The sequence below is a fragment of the Cebidichthys violaceus genome, unplaced genomic scaffold, assembly GCF_023349555.1.
Source record: "Cebidichthys violaceus isolate CVI_PGR_0920_01 unplaced genomic scaffold, fCebVio1.0.p SCAF_2, whole genome shotgun sequence".
Taxonomy (NCBI): Eukaryota; Metazoa; Chordata; class Actinopteri; order Perciformes; family Stichaeidae; genus Cebidichthys; species Cebidichthys violaceus.
This window is the reverse complement of record NW_027176372.1, coordinates 15,955,932-15,972,981: the sequence shown is the minus strand read 5'-3', so window position 1 is coordinate 15,972,981 and position 17,050 is coordinate 15,955,932. Positions and strand designations below refer to the sequence as shown.

The 17,050-nt window shown below is 40.6% G+C and overlaps 4 protein-coding genes across 13 annotated transcripts in view; all 4 read right to left on the bottom strand.

Moving 5' to 3' along the window:
- The window catches only part of LOC137875490 (protocadherin alpha-C2-like), a 161,559-nt gene that overhangs the window by 113,357 nt on the left and 31,152 nt on the right, over positions 1–17,050 (bottom strand). Inside the window, exon 1 of one of the 10 annotated variants that reach the window (XM_068714753.1) lies at positions 4,049–6,403. The exons of 8 other annotated variants lie outside the window; for them this stretch is intronic. In XM_068714753.1, coding sequence (XP_068570854.1) covers positions 4,049–6,403 — 2,355 coding nt within the window. Of the gene's footprint in view, positions 1–670; positions 3,169–4,048; positions 6,404–17,050 lie in introns of those variants that run through there. One more of the 10 variants, XM_068714750.1, reaches the window with a different exon arrangement.
- On the bottom strand, positions 6,969–10,115 carry LOC137875758 (protocadherin alpha-8-like). The gene is made up of 2 exons (XM_068715267.1): positions 7,462–10,115; positions 6,969–6,989 (listed from the first exon to the last, which is right to left on the bottom strand). The coding sequence occupies exons 1-2, from the start codon at positions 9,835–9,837 to the stop codon at positions 6,969–6,971; spliced, it is 2,397 nt and encodes a 798-aa protein (XP_068571368.1). The 5' UTR covers positions 9,838–10,115.
- LOC137875757 (protocadherin alpha-3-like) lies at positions 10,401–13,025 on the bottom strand. The gene is made up of 2 exons (XM_068715265.1): positions 10,617–13,025; positions 10,401–10,412 (listed from the first exon to the last, which is right to left on the bottom strand). The coding sequence occupies exons 1-2, from the start codon at positions 12,987–12,989 to the stop codon at positions 10,401–10,403; spliced, it is 2,385 nt and encodes a 794-aa protein (XP_068571366.1). The 5' UTR covers positions 12,990–13,025.
- LOC137875756 (protocadherin alpha-3-like) lies at positions 13,573–16,578 on the bottom strand. Its single transcript, XM_068715264.1, has 2 exons — positions 14,131–16,578; positions 13,573–13,608 (listed from the first exon to the last, which is right to left on the bottom strand). The coding sequence occupies exons 1-2, from the start codon at positions 16,501–16,503 to the stop codon at positions 13,573–13,575; spliced, it is 2,409 nt and encodes an 802-aa protein (XP_068571365.1). The 5' UTR covers positions 16,504–16,578.

The window sequence follows — 17,050 nt, the reverse complement described above, 5'->3', positions numbered from 1 at the left end:
TGCCTGCTGAGAATGAGAGCATAAAATAAAAAGAAAAAAGTGCATTTCATACCATCTTAAACCTAATGAAACGGAGAGGCAATATACCATGATTCCACGTGATCACAGGGAATACCATTTAGTAGTTCATAGTCGTCAACATAAAAGTGGAAATTAATAGCTTTTAACAAAGTAGTGGTTTGGCTTTTTTTTTTACAATATATTATCAGGTATCTGGACATCAGAGCAGAAACTCTCAGCACCATGGAGAGCGAATGATGCCATTTATAATTCCATCGAACCTCATGAAGGACTTTAGATTACATCACTGTAGCCCAGAAAGTTAAACAATGACTTTATGGATTAAGTGAAAGTGCGAAAGTAATTGTATGCTGTCATACTGGTATGGGTTTGAGTATAGTTGAGTGTAGTGAAGAGGAAGGAGACCACGAAATAACAAAAGAATGAGTGAAGCATTTACGCTAATACTTCAACTTACAACTATTTTCAAAAGGACATACAGTTTGATCAAAATTACAGCTGGGTGACAGTCAAGCATCCTATGAACCACGATGCCAAACAAACAGTGCGCATACATCATGTACAGTTGATGGACTGATCTAATTAATGAACGGGCATAAGTAACACTTCCAGCGGAAACAAGCCAGGGTTTTCACCAAAAATGTCTTACCTCTCCAGATGTATGTCTCCTGTCAGGGAGCACTAGAGTGTTCGCGTGGCTGCCCGGGACTATAGTAGATCCTATACTCATTCTGGGTCCAACTAACATGTAGCGTTTGTCTCCAGATCTGTACTGGATGCTGTGACACAGTGTCCCGTCATAATTAGTCTCTTGTAGATATTTAGAAGTATAGTCTGTGGATTTAGAGCACTGCATTGCAATCAGCACGATGATACTGATGAGAAAAAGTGTTGAAACTGAGCCCAAAGTTATCATCAGGTAAAAAGTCACATTATTATCCTCCTCGTCATTTGTTGCACTTTTAACATCAGCAGCAGCAAAAGCCTCTTTGGGCTCCACGACTTTGACAATCACAGTAGCTGTTGCTGAGAGTGACACGTTCCCATTGTCTTTCACCAGTATGAGCAGTTTATGCTCAGCCTCGTCTGTCTCTGTGAATGAGCGAAGTGTTCTGATCTGTCCTGTATAGCGGTCCAAACCAAAGAGACTGTGGTCAGTAACTTCCTGCAGTGAAAACAGTAACCAGCCGTTATATCCTATATCAGCGTCATAGGCTCTGACTTTAGTCACCAAGTGTCCTGCGTTCACATTGCGGGGAATCTCCTCCACACCTTCAGCAGAACCGTTAGAGCTGACTGGATACAGGATGACTGGAGCGTTGTCGTTCTGATCCAGAATGAACACGTTCACTGTGACGTTGCTGCTTAGTGACGGAGTTCCAGAATCTGTGGCAACAACTTGGAACTGGAACGTTTTCAGAGTTTCAAAATCAAAAGTTTTTAGCGCCAAAATATCTCCACTTTCAGAGTTGATATTTAAAAACAGACTTAAATTATCCCCACTGCTATCCCTCGGAATGTGATATGAAATATGCGCATTATCACTCTCATCAACGTCAGATGCCCTAACTGAAAATACTGGTGCTACTAGGTCATTGTTTTCAGTAATATAGAACGTATAAGGGCTCAGTGAAAACTGTGGTCTGTTATCGTTCACGTCTGATACAACAACACTTAATGTCTTTTCAGATGAGAGTGATGGCTCACCGGTGTCCTTTGCAACAATTGTAAGTTCATAAAAAGACTTTTCTTCTCTGTTCAGTCGTGATTTGGTCACTATCGCGTACATATTATCTTGCAAGGATGGAGATATAGCGAAAGGAACGTCCTCAGGAATAAAGCAGGAAACCTGACCGTTGGGGCCTGAATCCAAATCGTTAACACTGATTAAAGCTACAGTCGTTCCAATTCTAGAATCTTCGGGGACTGATTTGGAAAATGATGTAATTTCAATCTCTGGGGGATTATCGTTAAGGTCGATTACCTTTATTATCACAGTTTTGTATGTGGAAAAAGGTGCTATGCCCCTATCTGAAGCTTGGATATCAATTTCATAGCTTTCATTTTCTTCAAAATCAATCCCACCGGTCACTTTAATATCTCCTGTCCTTGGGTCGATATTAAATAGTTTTTGTAAATGTATATCCACTTCTTTACCAAATGAGTAAACAATTTCACTGTTTGCACCCTCATCCAAATCGGTCGCATTAACCTGAATAACGAACGTACCAGGGGCTGCGTTTTCATTTAGAATAGCAGAATATACATCTTTTGCAAAAACAGGTGAATTGTCATTAACATCAAGGACCTCAATTAGTATTTCTATTGTTCCAGACCTCGCCGGCTTCCCACCGTCAATAGCTGTCAGCAGAAGCTTGTGTTCTCTCAAAGCCTCTCTGTCTAACTGCTTCTTTAATATCAGAAAGGGCATCTTACGGTCTTCGCCCCTCTCCTTAACTTCCAAACGAAAGTGATCATTGTGGCTGAGTGTATACTGCTGAACAGTAAACTGACCACCATCGGGGTCGCGCGCAGGTTGAATCTGGAATCGTGCTCCCGGTAATGTCGATTCAAATATCTCCAGTCGCTTCTCCTTCTCTGGAAAGACGGGGGAGTGGTCGTTTACATCCAGCACCTCTATGGCCACATAATGGATTTCCAGAGGATTTTCGAGCACGGTTTTCAGGTTGATTATGCACGCTTTGCTTCGTTCACAGATCTCTTCCCTGTCCACTTTCCTACTGACATACAGGATACCGTCGTCGTTATTCAAACGAAAAAGGGGTTCCGTTGAACTGCCAACAATACGGTATTCTCTATCTTTCAGCGTACCCTTATCAATTCCTAAGTCTTTCGCAATGTTTCCAACAACACTTCCTTCTTTCATCTCCTCGGAGATGGAATATCTGATCTGAGCCGAGGTTTCGCTCCAAAACGTTACCAAAGCCAACATGTAGGCGACGCACCTCCATCGTACGATCCGCGGCTGGCATCCGCTTTGTTCCATAATGTACATAAACAAAAGAATAATTCCGGGATCTGTAATTGTATAGTCAAGAAATGTAATCAGCCTTATTCCTTTGCAAAGTGCGTTCCATCGCCAACACAGTTCTTGGAATTGAACAGAGCTAGTTTAGTGTTCAAGCCTTTTACACGTAATGCCCAAATACAGGATTGGTCCTAACGGTGATGACGAAAAGCTCGAGGCACATACAGTACTTTGCTATTATACCGACACCACCCGATCCAAAACGTTATTGCAACACTCTTTGATAAAAAAATATGGTTACGACAAAAGTTAATATGACAACGAAAACAAAGTGACAAACAGCCTGTTCATGCATGAGGACAGATTTGCAACAGTAAATTAATGGCCTTCAGTCACTATGAGTTTCTACTTCAAAAAGCGATTATTCGGAATAGTCTAGACTACTAAATCCTTATATCTGTGTCATTTACAGATACATTATAGCATTTATGTAAAAGAAAAAAAGAAAAAAAACTTCAGCACCACGGACAGCGACAGTTCCTTCTGCAATTTGAGGTGTCGGAATATAATACTTTAGCGTTATTGAAAACTGCATCAACTACCCAATAATAAGACAGCGTCTGTAAAAAATAAAACTTGATGTTACCTAGAGGAAATGGTGATCCTACTGTTTAAACACCGGGAAATATTTGTTCTAAAAGACATTTGACCTTGAAGTTCGTTAATGGCTCTAAAATGTCACTATGGATTCTGCATTAATGGCCGACATGAAGGCGAGTAAACTCTATGCTACAAATTACACTATAGAAAATTATTACGGGATTAAAATGCAATTCAGTCACAGTTTATACAGTTGATGGAAGGGGAACCCTCAAAAGCACCATTTCTCTCAATACAAGTGTTAGTGTATTAAATGATCAAAGGTAATTTGATGTTAACCTGTTTAAATGCGTGTATTCAGATGACCATGTAATTATGCATTTCTTCTTAAACTGAAAGGACAGGTAGTTGTATTATGGTTAATATCATTGTGCTTACCTCTCCAGGTGTCCTCCTGTCAGGGAGCACTAGAGTGTTCGCGTGGCTGCCCGGGACTATAGTAGATCCTATACTCATTCTGGGTCCAACTAACATGTAGCGTTTGTCTCCAGATCTGTACTGGATGCTGTGACACAGTGTCCCGTCATAATTAGTCTCTTGTAGATATTTGGAAGTATAGTCTGTGGATTTAGAGCACTGCATTGCAATCAGCACGATGATACTGATGAGAAAAAGTGTTGAAACTGAGCCCAAAGTTATCATCAGGTAAAAAGTCACATTATTATCCTCCTCGTCATTTGTTGCACTTTTAACATCAGAAGCAGCAAAAGCCTCTTTGGGCTCCACGACTTTGACAATCACAGTAGCTGTTGCTGAGAGTGACACGTTCCCATTGTCTTTCACCAGTATGAGCAGTTTATGCTCAGCCTCGTCTGTCTCTGTGAATGAGCGAAGTGTTCTGATCTGTCCTGTATAGCGGTCCAAACCAAAGAGACTGTGGTCAGTAACTTCCTGCAGTGAAAACAGTAACCAGCCGTTATATCCTATATCAGCGTCATAGGCTCTGACTTTAGTCACCAAGTGTCCTGCGTTCACATTGCGGGGAATCTCCTCCACACCTTCAGCAGAACCGTTAGAGCTGACTGGATACAGGATGACTGGAGCGTTGTCGTTCTGATCCAGAATGAACACGTTCACTGTGACGTTGCTGCTTAGTGACGGAGTTCCAGAATCTGTGGCAACAACTCGGAACTGGAACGTTTTCAGAGTTTCAAAGTCAAAACTTTTTAGCGCCAAAATATCTCCACTTTCAGTATCCATGTTGAGAAATGAAGTTACTTTGTTATCTTCACTTCCATCTCTGAGAATATGATAGGATATAAGAGCATTGTCGGTCTCATCACGATCAAAAGCTTTAACAGAAAACACAGAGGTACCTGGCTCATTAGCTTCAGTGACATAGAAAGTATAGGGACTCAGTGTAAACTCTGGTCTGTTGTCATTCACATCTCTTACAACAACGCTTATTGTCTTTTCAGACGATAATGGAGGCTCCCCAGTGTCTTTTGCATGTACTGTTATGATATAATGTGACTGTTTCTCTCTGTCCAGAGGCAATTTGGTGACTAATGAATACATTCTGTCCTGTGAAGATGGTGATAAAGTAAATGGGACATCCTCATCTATAGAGCAAATAACTTTTCCATTGAGACCAGAGTCCAAGTCATTTACACTGATAAGGGCAACTGTAGTTCCAGGTCTGGAATCTTCAGGGATGGAACTAGAAAATGAAGTAACTTCAATCTCAGGTGCGTTATCATTCACGTCAACTATTTTGATAATGACGCTTTTTTGTGTAGCCAGCGGAGCCAGACCTTTATCTGAGGCTTGAATTTCAATCTCATATTTTTTCTTCTTTTCATAGTCTATTGAATCTTTCACAATGAGTTCCCCTGTTGATGGATTGATATCGAAAAGGCTTAATAATCTATGACTAACACTGTTGCTGAATGAATAAACTACATCTCCGTTTGGTCCATCATCTAAATCAGTTGCATTCACTTGTAAGACCGTAGTTCCTACTGGAGCATTTTCCTCCAGCATCACAGAGTAAACATCTTTAGAAAAAACTGGCGCATTATCATTGACATCTAAAACATTTACCTGAATACTCATGTCCCCAGATTTTGGAGGTTTTCCTCCATCCACTGCTGTCAGCACTAATGAGTGGCTTCCCGCAATTTCCCTATCCAAAGACTTTTGAACAATCAGTATTGGTATTTTACCATCTTCTCCCTTATCTTTAACTTCCAAACGAAAGTGGTCATTGGGGCTGAGTTTATACTGCTGAACAGAGAAAAGACCACCGTCTGGATCTCGTGCGGCTTGTAGCGGAATACGTGCTCCAGGTAAGACAGACTCAGAAATCTCCAGCGTTTTCTCTTTGTCTAGAAACCTAGGAGAATGGTCATTTATATCCAGAACTTCCACTCCAACATAATGCACCTCCAGTGGATTTTCTAGCACAGTTTTGAGATTTATCAAACAGGTACTGCTTCTTTCGCAAACCTCTTCTCTGTCAATCTTTTGGCTCACATACAAAATGCCGTCATTCTGATTTACATGAAAAAAGGGTTGCATAGCATTAGAAACGATCCGATACGTCCTGTCTTTCAACGTGTTTTTATCTAATCCCAGGTCCTTTGCTATATTTCCAACCACAGTTCCTTCGTTAACTTCCTCCGAGATTGAATATCGTAATTGCGCCGAGGCCACGCTCCCCAAAAGCACAGCAACCACGCAGCCGACCCACTGTCTTGTCGCCCTTCTTGCGTCGCATCCTCTTTGTTCCATGATTACAAATATTCCTCACGGGATTAAATAACCTTGTTGTCAGACACTAATCCAACACATCCGAGTATGTAAATGTTCACTCTGTTGAAGTTAAAAATAACCACTCTGCAAAATGTATGAAGACAGCAGCAAGCCGCCAAGCGATACTGCCTTCATCGAACTGAGAGCGATAACAAGAGGTGGAACCAAAAAGCCGTGACAAGTTAAAGCCGTTATTTTCCAAGCACACTGACACCATGCGATCTCATTGCTCACTGCAAGGAAATCAAAGTTACTACAGCCATATTTTATATAGCACAATACCGACGTGTTATATGTACGTACTTTGGCCTGTGGAGGTTGTGAATGACACCACCTTACATCAGATGAGAGGAGGCTTTCTCAAGTGGATTTAACAAGTAAACACAAAATTTAGATTCCTTTGAATGGAGCTGGAGACATCAAATCCCCCAAAATGTCTGATGCTCACGTGCAATCATTTTAATAATATTCAGTTACAGTCATAAACATAAAAGTGGGAATTAATTGCTTTTAAAAAAGTAGTGGTTTGACTTTTTTTTGTTTGTTACAATGTATCATCAGGTATCTGGACATCAGAGCAGAAAATCTCAGCACCATGGAGAGCGAATGACGCCATTTATAATGCCGTCAAACCTCATGAATGACTTTAGATTACATCACTGTAGCCCAGAAAGTTAAACAATGACTTTACAGATAAAGTGAAAGTGTACAATGTTGAATGATTAATCAAAGTCGCTGTATTAGTATGGAGTATAGTGAACAGGAAGGAGACCACGAAATAACAAAAAGATGAGTGAAGCATATATTCTAATATATATTAACAGCTGTTCTTCAACTTACAACTATTCTTAAAAGGACATACAGTTCGATCAAAATTACAGCTCGGTGACAGTCAAGTGTCCAACTCAAAACTAAGATACCAAACAAACAATGCGCATACATCATGTACAATTGATGGACTGATTTAATTAATGAACGGACAAATGATTAACACTTCCAACGGAAACAAGCCAGGGTTTTTACCAAAAATGTCTTACCTCTCCAGATGTATGTCTCCTGTCAGGGAGCACTAGAGTGTTCGCGTGGCTGCCCGGGACTATAGTAGATCCTATACTCATTCTGGGTCCAACTAACATGTAGCGTTTGTCTCCAGATCTGTACTGGATGCTGTGACACAGTGTCCCGTCATAATTAGTCTCTTGTAGATATTTAGAAGTATAGTCTGTGGATTTAGAGCACTGCATTGCAATCAGCACGATGATACTGATGAGAAAAAGTGTTGAAACTGAGCCCAAAGTTATCATCAGGTAAAAAGTCACATTATTATCCTCCTCGTCATTTGTTGCACTTTTAACATCAGCAGCAGCAAAAGCCTCTTTGGGCTCCACGACTTTGACAATCACAGTAGCTGTTGCTGAGAGTGACACGTTCCCATTGTCTTTCACCAGTATGAGCAGTTTATGCTCAGCCTCGTCTGTCTCTGTGAATGAGCGAAGTGTTCTGATCTGTCCTGTATAGCGGTCCAAACCAAAGAGACTGTGGTCAGTAACTTCCTGCAGTGAAAACAGTAACCAGCCGTTATATCCTATATCAGCGTCATAGGCTCTGACTTTAGTCACCAAGTGTCCTGCGTTCACATTGCGGGGAATCTCCTCCACACCTTCAGCAGAACCGTTAGAGCTGACTGGATACAGGATGACTGGAGCGTTGTCGTTCTGATCCAGAATGAACACGTTCACTGTGACGTTGCTGCTTAGTGACGGAGATCCAGAATCTGTGGCAACAACTCTGAACTGGAACGTTTTCAGTATTTCAAAGTCAAAACTTTTTAGCGCCAAAATATCTCCACTTTCAGTATCCATGTTGAGAAATGAAGTTACTTTGTTATCTCCACTTCCATCTCTGAGAATATGATAGGATATAAGAGCATTGTCGGTCTCATCACGATCAAAAGCTTTAACAGAAAACACAGAGGTACCTGGCTCATTAGCTTCAGTGACATAAAAAGTATAGGGACTCAGTGTAAACTCTGGTCTGTTGTCATTCACATCTCTTACAACAACGCTTATTGTCTTTTCAGACGATAATGGAGGCTCCCCAGTGTCTTTTGCATTTACTGTTATGATATAATGTGACTGTTTCTCTCTGTCCAGAGGCGATTTGGTGACTAATGAATACATTCTGTCCTGTGAAGATGGTGATAAAGTAAATGGGACATCCTCATCTATAGAGCAAATAACTTTTCCATTGAGACCAGAGTCCAAGTCATTTACACTGATAAGGGCAACTGTAGTTCCAGGTCTGGAATCTTCAGGGATGGAACTTGAGAATGAAGTAACTTCAATAACAGGTGCGTTGTCATTCACGTCAACTATCTGGATAATGACGCTTTTCTCTGTCGTTAGCGGAGCAAGACCTTTATCTGATGCTTCAATTTCAATTTCGTACTTGTCCTTTTTTTCATAATCTATCAGACCTTTAACAACTATCTCGCCTGTTGCTGTATTGATATCAAAAAGCTTAAATAATTCATTACTCACACTGTTACCAAATGAGTAATACACTTCTCCATTTAGACCGTCATCTAAATCAGTTGCATTTACCTGTACCACTGTTCTGCCTACTGGCGCATTTTCAAAGAGCGTAACAGAGTAACTGTCTTTTGAGAAAACAGGAGTGTTATCATTGACATCCAAAACGTTTACTACAATATTCATACTACCAGATTTTGGAGGTTTACCTCCATCCAGCGCTGTCAGCACTAATGAGTTACTTCCTGCTGCTTCTCTATCCAGAGATTTCTGCAAAACTAATATTGGGATTTTACCATCTTCTCCTTTATCCCTAACTTCCAAACGGAAATGATCGTTTTGGCTGAGTTTATATTGCTGCACGGAGAAATGACCGCTGTCTTGATCCCGCGAGGGTTTCAGCTGAAATCGTGCTCCGGGCAACACAGATTCAGAAATTTCCAAACGTTTCTCTTTCTCTGGGAAACTGGGCGAATGGTCGTTTATATCCAGCACCTCCACTACAACATAATGTACCTCCAGAGGGTTTTCTAGCACAGTTTTCAGATGTATTAAACACGTACTGCTCTGCGCGCACACCTCCTCTCTGTCAATCTTTCGTTTCACATACAGGACACCATCATTCTGATTTACATGGAAAAGGGGATCTTCATTACTAGAAACAATCCGATACTTCCTTTCTTTCAGTGTGCTTTTATCCAATCCCAGATCCTTTGCTATATTTCCAACCACAGTTCCTTCGTTAACCTCTTCAGAGATGGAATATCGTATTTGCGCCGAAGTCACGCTCCATAAAAGCACAGCAACCACGCAGCCGACCAAATATCCTCTCGCCCCTCGTCTCTCGTATCTTCTTTGTTCCATGATTAAACGCGAACTCATCAGTAGTCCCTCACCAAAACAATAACTGCGTTATAATAATGGAATCCAACTCTTCAATGTCTGAAGATATTCATCATCGTTTTACAATGACAGACATGAGGGAAGTATTTCCAAAGGCAGCCGTCAACTGATAAACGATCGTGTTCATATCCAACTAAAGAATCCACCAAGAGGCGGAAACAAAATGCACAGATTTGCACATGCAATACCGACTCTTCCGTTACACTGACACCATGCGATCAAAATTCTCACTACAGAAAAGCCAATAGCACTTTAGCTTAATGATTGATCATTTTTATACATGTTTAATTGTTAATTATGTATCGCAAAACAGTACACAAAAGTATTGTGGTGAATGCAAATGAGCAGGCTGCTCTCTCTGCTCCTGATGAATAGAAAACGAACATTTTTCCAAATGTTGAGAGGAATCTTCCTGACATGTGGGGATCTGATTACTTCATTTGATGAAGTTCTATGAAATATACCACTGACCACTTCTGTCCAGCTACATTTGGTGATAATATTCCATTTACGTTTTTAAATATTGCACCATAGACACTGGCTTATTCAGGGTTCTAAATTACCATGGAAAACAAGCGCAGGCAACACATCCAATTATATGCATTTCGAAAGCAAGGCCCCAGGAAGGCATACATATGTGATAAAATAAATTGATTATAAAAACATACATTTCCCCAAAACACATTTGTTAGTGCCCAATGCGGTAATACGGCTGTAATTATTTGCAAGTGAACAACACCTGTCTGAATATGTCTTACCTCTCCAGGTGTCCTCCTGTCAGGGAGCACTAGAGTGTTCGCGTGGCTTCCCGGGACTATAGTAGATCCTATACTCATTCTGGGTCCAACTAACATGTAGCGTTTGTCTCCAGATCTGTACTGGATGCTGTGACACAGTGTCCCGTCATAATTAGTCTCTTGTAGATATTTAGAAGTATAGTCTGTGGATTTAGAGCACTGCATTGCAATCAGCACGATGATACTGATGAGAAAAAGTGTTGAAACTGAGCCCAAAGTTATCATCAGGTAAAAAGTCACATTATTATCCTCCTCGTCATTTGTGGCACTTTTAACATCAGCAGCAGCAAAAGCCTCTTTGGGCTCCACGACTTTGACAATCACAGTAGCTGTTGCTGAGAGTGACACGTTCCCATTGTCTTTCACCAGTATGAGCAGTTTATGCTCAGCCTCGTCTGTCTCTGTGAATGAGCGAAGTGTTCTGATCTGTCCTGTATAGCGGTCCAAACCAAAGAGACTGTGGTCAGTAACTTCCTGCAGTGAAAACAGTAACCAGCCGTTATATCCTATATCAGCGTCATAGGCTCTGACTTTAGTCACCAAGTATCCTGCGTTCACATTGCGGGGAATCTCCTCCACACCTTCAGTAGAACCGTTAGAGCTGACTGGATACAGGATGACTGGAGCGTTGTCGTTCTGATCCAGAATGAACACGTTCACTGTGACGTTGCTGCTTAGTGACGGAGTTCCAGAATCTGTGGCAACAACTCGGAACTGGAACGTTTTCAGAGTTTCAAAGTCGAAACTTTTTAGAGCCAAAATATCTCCACTTTCAGTATTTATGTTGAGAAATGAAGTTACTTTGTTATCTTCACTTCCATCTCTGAGAATATGATAGGATATAAGAGCATTGTCGGTCTCATCACGATCAAAAGCTTTAACAGAAAACACAGAGGTACCTGGCTCATTAGCTTCAGTGACATAGAAAGTATAGGGACTCAGTGTAAACTCTGGTCTGTTGTCATTCACGTCTGACACCACAATATCTATTTTCTTTGCTGAAAATAGTGGCGGTTGACCAGCGTCTTTTGCAACTATTGTCAGCTCATAGTTGGGCTTTTTCTCTCTGTCCAGATGTGATTTTGTCACTAATGAATACATTTTGTCTTTTAATGATGGTGATAAAGTAAATGGGACATCCTCACCTATAGAGCAAATAACTTTTCCATTGAGACCAGAGTCCAAGTCATTTACACTGATAAGGGCAACTGTAGTTCCAGGTCTGGAATCTTCAGGGATGGAACTAGAAAATGAAGTAACTTCAATCTCAGGTGCGTTATCATTCATGTCAACTATCTTAATGATGACACTGTTGTCTGTTTTAAGAGGAGCGAGACCTTTATCTGATGCCTCAATTTCAATTTCATATCTGTCCTTCTCTTCATAGTCTATTAAACCTTTAACCGTCATCTCACCTGTTAATGGATTGATCTCAAATAGGTTTAATATATTTTGATTCATACTGTTGCTAAATGAGTAAACTACTTCTCCATTTGGACCGTCATCTAAATCAGTTGCATTCACTTGTATGACTGTTGTGCCTATTGCAGCATTTTCATTGAGCATTACAGAATAAACATCTTTAGAGAAAACAGGTGCGTTATCATTGACATCTAAAACATTTACTAAAATGTTCATTTCGCCAGATTTCGGAGGTTTTCCTCCATCCAGTGCTGTCAGTACCAATGAGTGGCTTCCTGCAGTTTCTCTGTCTAAAGGTTTTTGAACAATCAATATTGGTATTTTACCATCTTCTCCTTTATCTTTAACTTCTAAACGGAAGTGATCGTTTTGGCTGAGTTTATACTGCTGCACGGAGAATTGACCGCTGTCTGGATCCCGTGAAGGTTTTAATTGAAATCGTGCTCCGGGCAAAACCGACTCAAAAATGTCCAGCGATTTCTCTTTTTGCGGGAAAATGGGAGAATGGTCGTTTATATCCAGCACCTCCACTTCGACATAATGTACCTCCAGAGGGTTTTCTAGAACAGTTTTCAGATTTATTAAACACGTACTGCTCTGCGTGCACACCTCTTCTCTGTCAATCTTTCGTTTCACATACAGGACACCATCATTCTGATTTACGTGGAAAAGATGATCTGCATTACTAGAAACAATCCGATACTTCCTTTCTTTCAGTGTGCTTTTATCCAATCCCAGATCCTTTGCTATATTTCCAACCACAGTTCCTTCGTTAACCTCCTCAGAGATGGAATATCGTGATTGCGCCAAAGCCACGCTCCATAAAAGCAAAGAAACCACGCAGCCGACCAAATATATTTTCGCACTTCGCGGTTTGCATGTTCTTTGTTCCATGGTTGAACCCGAAAGCATCAGTAATCCATCACAAGAAATATTATAGAAAACAGAATCCAGCTCTCCCTGTATGTAGATATTCACTCTCCTACATATTCAGAAGTAGCAGCGCGTCCAGCAACAATGAGCTCAGAAAAGGCTGTTCTAATATCGAAGAGAGAATGTTGACAAGAGGTGGAACCAAAATCCAATGACGACAAGCTCGCTTACTGTTGACTTTTTACGTTACACTGACACCACGCGACCAGACGTCTCACTGCAGAAAAGTCGAAGGGGATGTAGCAAATTAGACAAATGGTCACTTGTTTAGCTACTGTGAACTTTTGACCAAACGTCATCGAGTAATTGATAAGAGACAAGGAGGTGGCCTCCTTCTCATTAAACATGAAAACTCAAAATTACCTTGAACTAACGTGAGAAATGTGAGTGAATTCTGCATAACATAACAGACCAACACGCATTAATCACTATATAATATGCAATAAATGTAAAATATAAAAGTAATGCTCAAAGTCAAAACTGTATATAAGAGAAATGAGGGTTCTGGTTGGATTTTTAAAACTAGTAACAAGATTCATGAACTAGAATTGACTCCAAATGTTCAATCACTCTTGACGTTAACCTTTAAAGAAGAACTCTGTCGTTACAATGATAAGGGATCACACGTGCAATATAAAACCAAATAACAGCCAACAGATTCAACCAAGGCGAAGACACAATATCACACACAGTGTGTGTGTTGCAAGCAAACAAATCAAATATCAACAATCACGCCAGATGTTTCATAAAAGTCATTGCTTGCGGCAAATGTCCTTCATATGCCAATTATATCAAATATGGATTGCAATTTGCTCACAAGAGTTAGTACCAGTCCAGGACCGCAGTGTTTTCCAAATCTCAACCAAGTATTTTCACAATTTTTTTGCCATGACTGAACAACCCACCACGTAGCGTAGAGGAATTAAGATACATCATTCTAACCTTGTCTGGGAATAAAATATGTGCAGATACGGTTTGTTGAATACAAAATTCTGTCTTGTGTGTCGAAAAAACGCATGTAGGATTCCTGAGGTTTGTCCCTCAACATAAAGTACAATTCAATTAAAATTAAAAGTGAAAAAAATAAACAAAAAAAATCGCATCTTTGAATATGTCTTACCTCTCCAGGTGTCCTCCTGTCAGGGAGCACTAGAGTGTTCGCGTGGCTTCCCGGGACTATAGTAGATCCTATACTCATTCTGGGTCCAACTAACATGTAGCGTTTGTCTCCAGATCTGTACTGGATGCTGTGACACAGTGTCCCGTCATAATTAGTCTCTTGTAGATATTTGGAAGTATAGTCTGTGGATTTAGAGCACTGCATTGCAATCAGCACGATGATACTGATGAGAAAAAGTGTTGAAACTGAGCCCAAAGTTATCATCAGGTAAAAAGTCACATTATTATCCTCCTCGTCATTTGTTGCACTTTTAACATCAGCAGCAGCAAAAGCCTCTTTGGGCTCCACGACTTTGACAATCACAGTAGCTGTTGCTGAGAGTGACACGTTCCCATTGTCTTTCACCAGTATGAGCAGTTTATGCTCAGCCTCGTCTGTCTCTGTGAATGAGCGAAGTGTTCTGATCTGTCCTGTATAGCGGTCCAAACCAAAGAGACTGTGGTCAGTAACTTCCTGCAGTGAAAACAGTAACCAGCCGTTATATCCTATATCAGCGTCATAAGCTCTGACTTTAGTCACCAAGTGTCCTGCGTTCACATTGCGGGGAATCTCCTCCACACCTTCAGCAGAACCGTTAGAGCTGACTGGATACAGGATGACTGGAGCGTTGTCGTTCTGATCCAGAATGAACACGTTCACTGTGACGTTGCTGCTTAGTGACGGAGTTCCAGAATCTGTGGCAACAACTCGGAACTGGAACGTTTTCAGAGTTTCAAAGTCGAAACTTTTTAGAGCCAAAATATCTCCATTTTCAGTATTTATGTTAAGAAATGAAGTTACTTTATTATCTCCACTTCCATCTCTGAGAATATGATAGGATATAAGAGCATTGTCGGTCTCATCACGATCAAAAGCTTTAACAGAAAACACAGAGGTACCTGGCTCATTAGCTTCAGTGACATAGAAAGTATAGGGACTCAGTGTAAACTCTGGTCTGTTGTCATTCACATCTGACACCACAATATCTATTTTTTTAGTAAAGAATAGTGGTGGTTGTCCAGCGTCTTTTCCAACTATTGTCAGCTCATAGTTGGCCTTATTCTCTCTGTCCAGGGCGGATTTTGTTACTAATGAATACATGTTGTCTTTTAAGGATGGTGATAAAGTGAACGGAACATCCTCAACTAAGGAGCAAATAACTTTTCCATTGAGACCAGAGTCCATGTCATTTACACTGATCAGGGCAACTGTAGTTCCAGGTCTGGAATCTTCAGGAATGGAGCTTGAAAAGGAAGTAACTTCAATCTCAGGTGCGTTATCATTCACGTCAACTATCTTAATAATTACGCTTTGTTCTGTTGTAAGAGGCGCGAGACCTTTATCTGATGCTTCAATTTCAATTTCATATCTGTCCTTCTCTTCATAATCTATTAAACCTTTAACCGTCATCTCGCCTGTTAATGGATTGATCTCAAATAGGTTTAAGATATTTTGATTCATACTGTTGCTAAATGAGTAAACTACTTCTCCATTTGGACCGTCATCTAAATCAGTTGCATTCACTTGTATGACTGTTGTGCCTATTGGGGAATTTTCTTCGAGCACAACAGAATAAACATCTTTAGAGAAAACAGGTACGTTATCATTAACATCCAAAAGATTTACTAGAATATTCATAGTACCAGATTTTGGAGGTTTTCCTCCATCCAGTGCTGTCAGTACCAATGAGTGGCTTCCTGCAGTTTCTCTGTCTAAAGGTTTTTGAACAACCAATATTGGTATTTTACCATCTTCTCCTTTATCTTTAACTTCCAAACGGAAGTGATCGCTGTGGCTGAGTTTATACTGCTGCACGGAGAATTGACCATTGTCACGATCCCGTGAGGCTTTCAGCTGAAATCGTGCTCCGGGCAACACGGACTCTGAAATCTCCAATCGTTTATCTTTCTCTGTGAAAATGGGAGAATGGTCGTTTATATCCAGCACCTCCACTTCGACATAATGTACCTCCAGAGGGTTTTCTAGCACGGTTTTCAGATTTATTAAACACGTACTGCTCTGCGCGCACACCTCTTCTCTGTCAATCTTTCGGCTCACATACAGGACACCATCATTCTGATTTACGTGGAAAAGATGATCTGCATTACTAGAAACAATCCGATACTTCCTGTCTCTCAATGTGCTTTTATCCAGTCCCAGATCTTTTGCTATATTTCCAACCACAGTTCCTTCGTTAACCTCCTCAGAGATGGAATATCGTGATTGCGCCGAAGCCGCGCTCCATAAAAGCAAAGAAACCACGCAGCCAACCAAATATCCTCTCGCACTTCGTGGCTTGCATGTTCTTTGTTCCATGGTTGAACCCGAAAGCATCAGTAATCCATCACAAGAAATATTATAGAAAACAGAATCCAGCTCTCCCTGTATGTAGATATTCACTCTCCTACATATTCAGAAGTAGCAGCGCGTCCAGCAACAATGAGCTCAGAAAAGGCTGTTCTAATATCGAAGAGAGAATGTTGACAAGAGGTGGAACCAAAATCCAATGACGACAAGCTCGCTTACTGTTGACTTTTTACGTTACACTGACACCACGCGACCAGACGTCTCACTGCAGAAAAGTCGAAGGGGATGTAGCAAATTAGACAAATGGTCACTTGTTTAGCTACTGTGAACTTTTGACCAAACGTCATCGAGTAATTGATAAGAGACAAGGAGGTGGCCTCCTTCTCATTAAACATGAAAACTCAAAATTACCTTGAACTAACGTGAGAAATGTGAATGAATTCGGCATAACATAACAGACCAACACGCATTAATCACTATATAATATGCAATAAATGTAAAATAAAAAGCAATGCTCAAAGTCATAAGAGGAATGAGGTTGCTGATTGGATTTTTAAAACTAGTAACAAGATTC